Source organism: Chroicocephalus ridibundus, chromosome 5, assembly GCF_963924245.1.
Source record: "Chroicocephalus ridibundus chromosome 5, bChrRid1.1, whole genome shotgun sequence".
Lineage (NCBI taxonomy): Eukaryota > Metazoa > Chordata > Aves > Charadriiformes > Laridae > Chroicocephalus > Chroicocephalus ridibundus.
The window spans coordinates 67069099-67081222 of NC_086288.1; the positions used below are offsets into that span (position 1 = coordinate 67069099).

Here is a 12124-nt window from a genome sequence, read left to right on the forward strand (position 1 = left end):
GTGAGATGCTGTCCGGGACAAACCCCTTGGTTTGCGAATCGCGCCTGCAATGGCCTCATCCCCCTGGCTCTACAAAGAAGGTGGTTACTGGCAGGCTGGGCGCTGCCTCTTTGATGCCATGAAGCTGTAGCTCTGTTTCGCTCCTGGCACTCTGTAAATACAGTAATAAACCAACTGGTCCCAGGGAAGGTTTCAGCTAGTTGTCATGACCTGTGGTGTCTAAAAATCTCTCGCTCCCTGATGTTGAGGGAGCCTGTTTGTAAATAGGGCAGGTCCCCTGCATTAGGACAGTGTTTTTATTCACACCCAGTGAACAAACACCTCCACCCACTGTTGTTGTTTTAAAAGACTCCAGCTGCTCATGAATATAGGGTCAGGGAGGGCCGCCTAAATGTTTCTCTGTGCTTTCTCCCCAGCGCAGCCAGCAGAGCTGTTTCCTGTTCTTTGTTTCAAGGCTGGGGTTTGCGTCACACATTCCAAGTGGCATATGTGGTGCTCTTTCCTGTTTCAGGCTGTTTTCTGGCGGATCAGTAGCCTCGTCCAGGCCCCTTGTCACTGCCCCTCAACTCCCAATCTCCACCCAATGAGTTATCGTGTCTCTACACACTCGCGATTGCTTAAGATGCCTGTCTTATGTCATCATGAGGTTTCCAAGTTAACCTTTAACGCACGCCCTCGACTCCACAATGTAGTTTTGGGGGTGAGCTGGAGAGCTTCCCTTCCTTCACTGAAAACTTGTGCTCCAGTCCCCAGAAAGTTGTGAGCCAGTTTTCTGCTCTTGCTTGCTCAGCAGCTGACCTGGAATAGCTCCATTAAAGTCACGGAGATACACTGGTGTAAAAAAGAGCGCGAGAAGAGGATCCACATCTGTAGGCTCACACTTGTAAGAGGGTTTTGGCTTCTGCCCTTACCCAACCTGAATGGCCCACCGTAAGCATTTTGTATTTCCAGATCTCAAAAGGAATAGGTATTTTCTCCTTATACAAACTAGAAGATTCACTGTCTTCCAAATGTATTACAGAAAATGAGGCACTGCTGGCTAATTTTGCTTTGGAATAAATAGGTATGGCTGTCCTACAGTTTGCATTTTTGAAGGCATAAAAATAAATTTTTTACTCTCGTTTTTATATTTATCTTTTCCCCCCACCCTGTTGCAGGCAGACATAGAGAAACATTGAGAGGAAATTCAGAGAGAGAACATAAATCTTTCTGTTGCTTTGGATCTGACAGAAGAAGAGCTAGAGGACCCAAGCCAAAGCTCATTGAAATCAAGAGAAAGACTTGCATTAACTTCAATGGGCTTTGAATCAGTCCCTGGATGAAAATGCAAGATGGAGTGTTTATTCTTCTCTGTCACTTATGGGCCGGAATATGCATAGTTCTTGTACACACAGAAATACTTCCACCCTTTCATTTTACCCCTTTTTTTATTTCACTCATTTTTAAGTAATCTTCGCGTTCCTGACGTTGCTCTTTTGGATGCTGAAAGTTAGCTGTTTGTGATCATTGCAGGTATCTTTTAAGAAGTATCTGAAATACATGGTTTAAACTTCCTCTTTCAGGGCTAATTGTATGTGAAAAATAATTTTTACTGAATTACGTGCACATCCTTACATCAGCTTGTTTTTTGTCTGTTCAGAAATCCAGAGAACAAGAAGTATTTGGCCACACAGTTTTGGTAAGTTGTTTCTTGATTATTTTCATTTGTTACTCTCAGTTGTTTTTACTTAGTTGTTTTCCTGTTCCTTTTAGAATATCATGGATGAGTTTATCCATTAGAACCCGATCAAAAATCTTAATTCTGGTACTGTTAATTTGCACAGGATTTCAAACGTATTTGATCTTTTTTCCCATGACAGAGGAAAAGTGTTGCATTTAACTGCATTTAATATTGGAAACTGTTGTATAATAAATGCAGTCAGTTTTGTGGTTCACACCTTTTTGTAGCCAGAAGTTCTACAAAATCAGGGATGAGATTAAAATTATAATGGTTTTGTAAACCAACTTTTTAATATTAATTAACACCGCTAACAGGAGGTCTTTTAGAGTTCTTTTATGCTGTCAGCATTGAAGCTTTGTGTTTTCATTCCAAGGCTAGTTGCTTCCAATCCAGAATATGAAGTTTGGCAGAGCTGGTTTTAGGAGAGATTTAACCCTTCCCTGTTAAGCATTCACTTGATGCCGAGGCTTCTTTTGAGGGTTTTGTAGCTGTAGTTGGTATCTCCCAGGGGAAGGAAGTGTAAGTGTAGATCAAACAACTGGAAAGATAAAGTTCTAACAGGTTTTTAATAGTAAACTAAGTCAGAATGGAAAAAAAAAAAACAACACAACAAACTCATGGTCTGCCTGTCATTCAGTCAGCATGTGTTACCAACAAACTAACTTGATCCATGAAGGATGACAGACTTTTAAAGAGTCTAAGCTCCTTTGATCACTGTTTCATTTGTACCCACTACACTATCCATCTCTTCTCCCTGTTTGGTTTTTTTTTTCCACTTCCGTAGGTACATAGAAGTTCATCGACATTTGCCCTGTATTCAAATCCTCATTCAAATTAATCGTTTAGGCTATTATTCATAAATCTACACTTCTTTTCTTCAGGATTAGATTATTTTTTTCTTCTTCCCCATACTATCAAAAATGTTGAATCTCTGCTTCGTACGTTTCATGAAATAGGAGAACCCTTTACCTAAGAGAACGGTGTTTTCTGTCATTCTTCCCTCATAATAAAAGGATAGAATTTCTATTTCTCCTTTTAAATTATCTTCAAAATTAACCTCTTAAGAAAAACACAACAAAAAAACAAAAGTTCAGTTTGGAAGGGAAAGATTATCATACCATTCCACATACTTCACTTGTTTTCAAAAGTCTGATCTTTTATCCTTACTAGACTGTTTCTCCTTCTAAGAACTAGCTTGAGACAGGAAACCAGACAGCAGTCTGCCCTGATAAGGGAGAATATTGTCTAATGGAGGTGCCTCAAGAGCTTTTCTTTCTCTCCCTCTTAGGTTCAGTAAATGTAGAACTGGAGGTTGAATGGGGTTTAGATGGGCTCCATTTTTCCTTCGTAAAGAATGTATTTTCTTAATGAGCACTGCAAGAACTTTTCTGCCCAAAACTTTTACCTGCAAGAAAGCCATTTCCAGGCATGTGGCTTCAAAGAGCCTGTAACAGTATTATCGTAAATTTAATGGAAATACTGATTAGTCTGTTACACAGCTGATAAGTGATTATGTCAAAACGGTTCTGGGTCAAACGAAGTGGCATCAGCAAAGTTAGGATGCACAAGTTGTGCAAAAAACCAGATTTTTCAGCCTGCTTGCAGTTCTGACGGAAGATAAAAGATTTTTCAAGTCAGTAAAAAGAAAAAATAGTCTGAAATACTAAATAACAGAATCCTACGGAAATACTCGTTTTCTTTGTGCCTATCAAATAAAACTTCCCGCAGAAAATTTTTGCCCAGATACCGTTTTCTTTTTACATGATATCCTAACATTTTCAACAGTTATTGTTGTTTCCTGGTGGAAATGCAGTGAATAAACAAACGCAGAAGGCTGCTGATCAGTGAACCGTTTTCTTGGTATAGGAGTTCTTCACAGATTTTTCCCCCCGTGCTGTTCTTCATGGGCTGGCTGCTCTGGTCCATTCCCCCAGCACCGTGTCTGGGTCCCCTGCTCTTGCTTTGCCTGAGCCCGACGGCTGTGCTGAGCTGCAGAGTTTCTTTGCCTGCTGCTATTTTGGGGCCCAGTGCAGTTAGGCGCTTGCTTTACTTCCCATTAAAGTCAATGGAACTTTACCAACACTTTTTTTGCTGACTCAGGTCTTGATGAGCAACTGGTACAGTAAGTGTAAACACATCTCATTACTAGCCCTGGAACACTCTTTGTTTTCTAGCCTATCCAGGGAATCCTGGTCTCAGAAACTGGTTTTTCTCTGTCAAGCTCTGTTTCAAGGTTTCACTGAAGAAGACTTCTCACCCAGGTTCAGAAAACCTCCCCACCCTTTGGATTTCATCAGTGGAGAGTCTTCTGATATTATCACTTCTCCTTAGTATCAGGGGAAGTTTGACTTAAGGCTCACAGAAGTAATAGTTTCACAGCAACAGCCCAAGTCCCAAACACCAGTTGTCCCAAATTGGAATGAAGAACTTTGGCTGCATGACTTAACGTTGGCTGCTAGATACCACCAGCACTGCAAGAGCAGCCATGTCTTTGCAGAGGGCACTCTTGGCAGTGCTAATTTAGCAGATATCATTACATTATTCTGTAATTATACCAACAATAACAATCATACCTTGAAGCTTCCAGACAAAGCCTCACTGTACCTCGGGGCAGCATTCCTTGCTTCCCCCAGGCACAAAGATTGAGAAAGCAAACCCCTCGCCTGCTTCCATGTAGGGTGAAGAGCGGGAGAATTCATGGTCACCACCCCCCTGTCGGCAACAAGTCAGGCCACTGTCTGCTCTTCCTGGTATTTAATGAGAGCAAAGGCTGTATGCTAGAGGGAGGCTTTGTTGTCATTGGATGTGCGGAGTCAAAACTGGCTCTCCACCCCACCCTTTCCTTTTTCCTTTCACAGCAGGTCTGCAAAGTTGGTGGACCTCGAAGGTAGATGCACAGAGCTGCCAGGAGGAGCTGCAATGCGGCTGCTCTCCTCCAGCTGCTCTGCAGTGCAGATGTGCAGTCTGGGCGTATTCTTTAACCGCTTTGCTCGTTTCATCAGGCTAAATAATCTGTACAAGTCCTTGTTGTCAGAATACAAGTTAAGTACCTTTAAGCTTTCATTTACTCTTCATTATGTCTCTGAAACAGTAAACCGTACCTGTCAGGAAGTTAATATCAAGAAATCTTCAATCCTGACAAGGCGATGAGCTCTCCTGATGATGAACTTCCCTTCTGGAAGGGGTACTTCACTGCATCTTGGATCATAAGGGCAGAGTTTGTGTTTTTTCTGGCTTTCTGTCTTCACTGGACTTCAGATAGGAAAATACCGAGGGACTTCGCCTGGACTTTACCTTGCACCTGCCCTTATTTGCATACAAAACCCCATTGCTTCATTTGTCTTTCTGAAGTACAGGGTGTGAGCAGAATCTTATCAAAAGCCGTGTCCTGTTTGGACAAGTTGGACTGACTTGGCAGAGATCCACAGGGTGGAGTGAATGGGAGGAGGCGAGAAAGTAAAACCGGGTGGCTTGTTAGCAGAAAAAGAGAGGGAGAGAGAAAAAGAGAAAAAAAAAAAAAAGAGGGTGGAATGTTTGCCTACCGGATTGTAGTTAATTATTTAGTTTCAGATTACATGCATGTTAAATTCTTTTAACCCACATGAAAAAAACCCTTTAATGCAAAATAGTTTATCTAGTAACGTGAAAGACAAAGGCCCTTACTTTTTAATAGGCTTAATATGAATCTATTGTTGTCTTCTCACTGTTTTTCTAGTGTACCTCAGGAATGAGAGGCGGTATTTTGATTTTCCAGAAATTAGTTGTATTTACTAAACAATTTGTGGGCTTTCAAACAAGTACGTTATGAAGTCAGTGTGTAAAGTAGAACCCAACTGTTTTTTCATTCCTCTGTAATAGAAACAGATTAGGCTTTTTACCTTCCCTATTGCCCCCTTCTCAAATGTTTAGGAGAGAGAGTTTTTGAGTTAGTAGGCATGATTTTGCTAATAGACCAGGAAAAAATACTGACTTCTTACTGGAAGTAGCGTGCTTTATTTGTGTGTGAGTGTGCGTGCATTTATTTTATTTGTGAGTGTGGCCCAAGCAATCGATTTGGAGCATTTTTTTAAATACAAAGAGAATTGGTTTTTGAGTTTGTTTGCAGTCTTGGCAAAGTGTTCTTCTGCTGAATTTTAAATGCCAGACCCAAAGCTGGTTTATATTGGCTCTGTAGCAGCTCTACCCGTTTCCACCAAATGAGAATCTGACCCTCTGGTCTGGACTGACAGGACCAACCGTTACGTATTAATTAATTTTCTTGAAAATTGGTTTCCAGTCGCTATCAAATGGGGAAAAGAAACCTGCTGCTCAAGAGTCTCAAGTGATAAGTGCTCAATTTCTGTACTATGATGCGACAATAAAAGTAACGTTTTTCTCTGCTGTTCTTAGATAACTGCGCCTGATAAAGACTGGGAATTACTTTTCACTTTTATTCAGAGCATTGCACTTTTTGTTGGCTACGTGAGTCTAATTCCTGCACAGTAATTGAGAGCCTTCTCAGGAAACACTCAAATGTAGCATGACATGTGAAATGTGTATCGAGTGTCTTTCACACACTTTCTTGAGGTAAAAGGTGAAAAGGAGTAAATCGTAAACGGAAGAAATTCCTCCTTTCAAACAAGAAAAGTGACAAAACGAGTAGCCTCGGAGTGCGACTGCTTCCGTAGAACAAACTCTCTCCTCTCTCTCTCCCCCTTCCTACCCCCTTGCTCTCTTTCTTCTCTTTCTCCCTTCTGTTTGTCTCTTCTCTTTCCTTCTTTCTTTTCCTTCGTGTCAGCCTGCCTGCCTTGGTGTGTCACTTTATCTATGCACATATAAACTAAAATTTAATGCATAAATACGTGGATATATTTCCGGGAAGACGGTCTTCTGAAACATTAATTCTAGCTATGTGAAGTGTTAAAAACCTGAAAAAGATAATAATTCAAAGAAAAATAGTATAGTTAATAACGTCTTCACAGGCATACCTAAAGTATTTACAAAATTATTACAACTTTCAGCAGATAGTGCCATCTTACACAATTGCTTCTAAAATAAAACTACTTGTTAAGTTTAAACTGGAAATTGCATTGAGCTGCTCTGTTTCACTTTTTTTTTGCAATTTGGTTTTTTCAGGCCTTTGACTTCCGTAAGGAGAATTAGAATTATGAAGATACTTTAATTTACTTTTGATACTTGTTTGTTTCAATTATTCAAAATCTACACAGTTTTAATAGATTTACATAAGTCTTTAAACTTTATTCATATACCTGAATAATTAATGATAGACTTCTAAAACTCATTCTATCTTTCTCTGGCAGCTCTTAACAAATTTTTATCTATTAACACACCTGATAGTTAATTGCAAGATTGTTCATTAGTGTAGGCTTATTAGAACTGTTTTAATGTGAGCAGGTACATCTTAAAAATTTCATTTAAAGTTCTTGGAGAATTTTCCAGCCCCAACTACAAATCTGTTGTTGAGCCTTTAGCCTACTTCCGCAGGGTGAAATTCTCTGGATGGTGTAGTCTGGCTGTATTCCTTTCTTTCCAGTGCCATCTACTGGTCGAAATTGAATTTGTGTAGTTGTTTTTGGCTTGTTTTTTTTTTTTTGTCCTGGCATCTTAATAGAGGTCATGCCCCTTTCAGGCAGGGCTGTGCACTGTACAGTGTATGGTCAGAACTTCCTCCTTTAACGTCAGTCGTGTAATGTATAACCTGAAGTGATTTATCAAAGCTTGCCAACATCTAAATGTCATGGAGAACAACTTCCCTTTGCTTCTCTTGGTTTTCACCCTGTACCTTTATGGCTTACCCCAGAAGAGATAGCTCCTCCTTTCCTTCACAGCATCTTTCCAGGTTGACTATGGCAAATGTGTAGTATGGGAGTTAAGTTATGACATGCTTTATGCTAAGTACTTTTATTTCAGGCAGTTTGTGATAAGTCAGATGTGAGGTTGAACACTCTGTAGAAAGAACAACTGAAGCTGCACAGAATACAACCAGATTTTTTTGAAGAGCTTTTCTTTTGCACAGTTAGCGCAAATTGTTGTTGAATTGTCACTAAATCTATTATCTCAGGGAAATAGCTGATATATTTTTTATGTTAAGTCATTACAGCGTGTTGAATCTACCTGTCAGTTAGTCCTGGATTTTAATCTTTCTTTAGCATTGATTTCAATATCAGTGTACGTGGGTGTTTCAACTTTTCTATCAGGACAAGAAATAACCTCTCCAGAATCAGTTCACTGTATTATCAGCTAAACAAGATTATTCTGAAGTTATAATGCTGATGAGAAATACATAGTCTAAACCGTGATGTGTTCACACACTAATGACAGCTAATGAAAGTGACAACTCTGTGATCTTGGTATGCTGACATGCACAATAAAAATTCAAATTAACTTTCATTGAAGTGAGCAGATGTCCCTTCGCTTCAGTAGCAATAGGGAAAGAATAAACTTTCAATAACTGAAATATTTAAATGAAACTCAGTCAAATATTTAAGAGCTGTGTTAGAGATGGATAAATATTCACATTAATCTGACAAAATAGTAAGTTCTTTAGAGTTCTGAAAGTTGATCAGAGGGTTTTCTGCAGCTTTCTAACACCTTGTCTTTCCCTTCCAGGCCAGAACATCAGAGGCATCAGAACAGGTGAATAAAAAAGATGCTAATGTTTGACCCAGTCCCCATCAAGCAAGAAGCCATGGAGCCTGTTTCAGTGGTAAGACTTTTAAAATATTTTAGCTTTTGTGATGACTCTATAGTTTTTCCATGTTTAAATTCTTACCAAGTTTTCTCTAAACTTCGGACTAGCCTAGGGAAGGCTGTGAAGTTATAGTTGGGTTTTAGGGCAATCAAATTTACATTCTAGGAAAACTTTTTCTGTAGTATGTGAATTTATTGGCTCTAAATGACCTACCCCCTTGCCTCCGCTGGTGCTCCCATCCCCAGAGCAGAAGAGGGAACATCCAAGTACTCCCCAGCCACTATGGTGCAAATATGATCCCTGAAGCTCAGGCTGCTGATGGAGGTGGGTTGAAATTAGGTTGCCAGACTTCACAGTGAAGTGGCGAGAGCCTGTGGTTTCAGTGTTTCTGAACCTTTGAACTAAGCGAACAGCCGCTCACCATCCCCTTTTCTGTTTCTGTCTTGGTCTTGAAAACCTGTGCCTGGGGCTAACTCTGCGCTCTAAGCAGCAAAAAAAGGAGTGGCTTTTTTGCTGGGTAAGCCGGGTGCATGACCTTACCATGTGAACAGATGACAACCAGGGCAGTGGAGGAGGAATGGGGAAAAAAGGGGAAGGGGAGACTTTTTTTTTTTTTTTTTCTGATTGGCTTAGTTTTCCATCAGCTTGGTGTATAGGGTCATCTCAGAGAAGAGTCTGTTCAGCAAGAGCAGCAGGCACGTATAGCTGGGAGGGGGACAATGGGAATTGTGATGATTTAGGCTGCCAGGGACGTATGGCCTTAGGAAGCAGTTTCACGTATACTTCACCTGTGCAACTGCAGGCAGCTGCTGAAAGGGACTCTTCAGGCTTTTCTCCCTCCTTTCCAGCTTTGTGTCTCCTTCGTATGACATGAGGCAATTGTGTGGCCGCAGAACGATTTGGATCCTTTGGATCAGCTCATTGAACGGTCAGAGCTGCTAACCAATCAAAAATAACCTTATTTTTTGGTCAGGTCAAAGAGCTGATCTGACTCATTCTGCAGCTGCTAGAGCAAGGGCAGGACGGAGGGTGAGGGAATGGGACCTCCCCTTTCAGCAGTAGCCTGCAATAAGATCAGATTAAGTGTAACATGAAACCACACCCTTGGAAAAGCCGATCAATTAAAAGGGTGAAGTCAGGGTGCATAAATTAGAGTGCACTAAACTCATGCTCTGAACGGCACCTTTCAGTGAAAAGTCTGCTTGCTGTTTTATTTAAAATGTAGAACAACTGTCATCAATTTAAATGCATCTGTAAGCAGTCTGATTTCTTCAATGCTATTAATAAAACTTTTTAACAGTTACGTTTATATGCAATTCAAAATTACAGTTTGACTTTCATGGGGTTTATTTACTTGAGAGCAATGATAGAAAAATAACTGATCTGTCACTGAGGGTGTACATCTGACAAATTCCAATATCGGGGTCAAGAAAGAACCTTAGTATTGTCCAGTCTGTCTCTGTCACTTCAATCACAGTTATTGCATAACCATATTAAGATTAGTGGTGATTATCTACAATTATCTAAGGATATCTAATGGAGTCCGTCAAAGGCAGGAAATGGGCCACTTTTACAATAAAAGTGTCATTACCCGAATAACAGAAAATCCCTGTAGGGACACTGTGGGCTGTCTTTGTAGACACCTGCCTTCATCTCCCAAGGAAGGTTCTGCAGTGGCTTGGGATGATGCATGAGAGACACAAGGTCCTGCCCCAGAGAGTTGTGGGCCTCTTCAAGATGGCCAGGGTTGGTCCCTCAGCAGGCTGACCAGGAGGGGAGTGAGCGCTCTTCCCCAGGTTGGCAGCTGAAGGAAAAACTGCAATGGGAAGAACAGGAGAGCATTTTTGAGCCAAGTGCATTTCAAGACTGTGGTTCCAAATGTTGCTTATTCTATACCGTGTGCTCCTTGCAGAGGTGCAGTACCTCCCAGGCGCTGGACCTCTGGCATCATCTTGTGTGTTCTTACAACTCGGTGTCATCGCTCTGACCAGCTGTTAGAGACTATTCAGAGCATTTTACCAAATCTGTATGGTTACCTTTTCATTACTGCATAATGCAAAAAAAGAAAAAAAAAAAAAAAAAGGAAAAGCAGGAAGTCCAGAGAAAAGGACATTTTTTGAGTGAGGCTCCCCTGATGGAGATGACTCTGGTTTCCCTCAGGCTGAGGAGTGGGTGTGTTTCTGTACGCACGCAGGCTGTTCAGCCGCAAGCCCTCGAGGTCCTGGCTTCTCCAGCACTTCTTGGTCTTGCAGCTTCCTTGTAGCCCTGCCGCCATGGCTCCCCAGCAGAAACTGCTCTGGAGACACCTCTGAAGGGAGGAATCATGTATGGAGAGAACATAGGAAAGGACAGCAGCCACTGTGTTGGGTTTCTTTACCTTCTTTTGAGAAGGTGGAAGGAAAGAGAAACTATTAGTGTGATGTTTTGGAGGTGCTGAGCATAGCATTCAGTTCACTGTAGGCTGACATAAGTCTTAAATCAGGATTTATTTGTATTTTATCTGTCATTCAGCTAGTATCATTAGAGGCCAAACTAGATGAAGCCCCTTAGGGGGGTTTCCTGAACACACACTTTATATAGGTGTATGTATTTATATACCCACACACATATATAGGTATACTGTAGATATAAAGTCTGTCTTTAAAAATTCCCATTAGTTGGGCTGGGAGAAGGAAACAAATTATGGTTTTGACACCAGTATATTTCAGGGTGTGTGGCTGAAAGGATTAACTATACTTCTCAGATGACTGAAGCTCGCACCCACAGTATTTCATCACTCTACCAACAGGTCATGCTGTTTATTGAATTATTGAACACATTTTATGAGAGTTCTTAATGAACTAGTGACAAAGTCATCTGAGTCCTACCCAGATATTTGCTGTGAGAACTTTTTAAACATTCTGGACAAATACCAGTGACCATTTAGTGAAAGAAGTTGCTTTTTTATGTGTTACCATCTTTCTTTTAATTGAAATAAACTGTTTTTCTCTTCCCTTCCATCAGTCCCAAAACTACTGTTTCACCTGTTTTAAAGACAGCTATGTTACAGAAGGGGTTGAGGTCTTAAGTAGTGTACTGGAATATAAATTTCATGTGGTAAGGATGCTTTTTCGTGTATTAGCTATTATTTGATTTAAATCCTGTTCTCCTCTTACATGATACTAATTTGACAAATAGTGTAAATAGATAAGCAGGTTCTTCACTTGTTTCTGTTTTCCCAAGAGCCTGGCTAAATTTTTATGTTAAATTTATAGGGTTACGTAGTTTATAAAAGACTGGTGAATTGCTTCAAAATCTGTTCGCCTGTATAACCAAGAAGATGTTTCACTGTGGCAGCGTAACAAAATTTAGCAAATGATGTCAGATTAGTGCTTGCTAATGTCCCCTTCTGGAAGCAGCAGATTTCTGGGTGGTGATAGGTGTGCTTGTGATGTATTTCGCCAGTATTTATTCTTGATAGACTGCTAAGAGAAAAAGCATGGTGATTCTTTCTCCTTTTGGGTTTATTGACTTAATTGTGTGAGCCACATGGATATGTCTCAAGAATATTAGAAGTTCCTTTGATTTATTTTCCAGTTTCTTTGTGGCTTCAGTGCTCTGGGTTTTATTATGGACAAACAGCAAGGAAAGGTAAACTAATTGCTTTGTAAGGACAAAAGAGTGATGATATCAAGCATAAAAAAGAGCTAGAAGGACACTGTAAAGGAATATAC

General features: G+C 40.5%; 1 protein-coding gene across 2 annotated transcripts in view; it reads left to right on the forward strand.

Annotated features, from left to right (window-relative positions):
- The window catches only part of KLF3 (KLF transcription factor 3), a 29235-nt gene that overhangs the window by 2592 nt on the left and 14519 nt on the right, over window positions 1-12124 (forward strand). For both annotated transcript variants that reach the window (XM_063336047.1, XM_063336048.1), the window contains exons 2-3: window positions 1640-1678; window positions 8330-8426. In XM_063336047.1, coding sequence (XP_063192117.1) covers window positions 8370-8426 — 57 coding nt within the window. In that variant the 5' untranslated portion in view covers window positions 1640-1678; window positions 8330-8369. The remainder of the gene's footprint in view (window positions 1-1639; window positions 1679-8329; window positions 8427-12124) is intronic.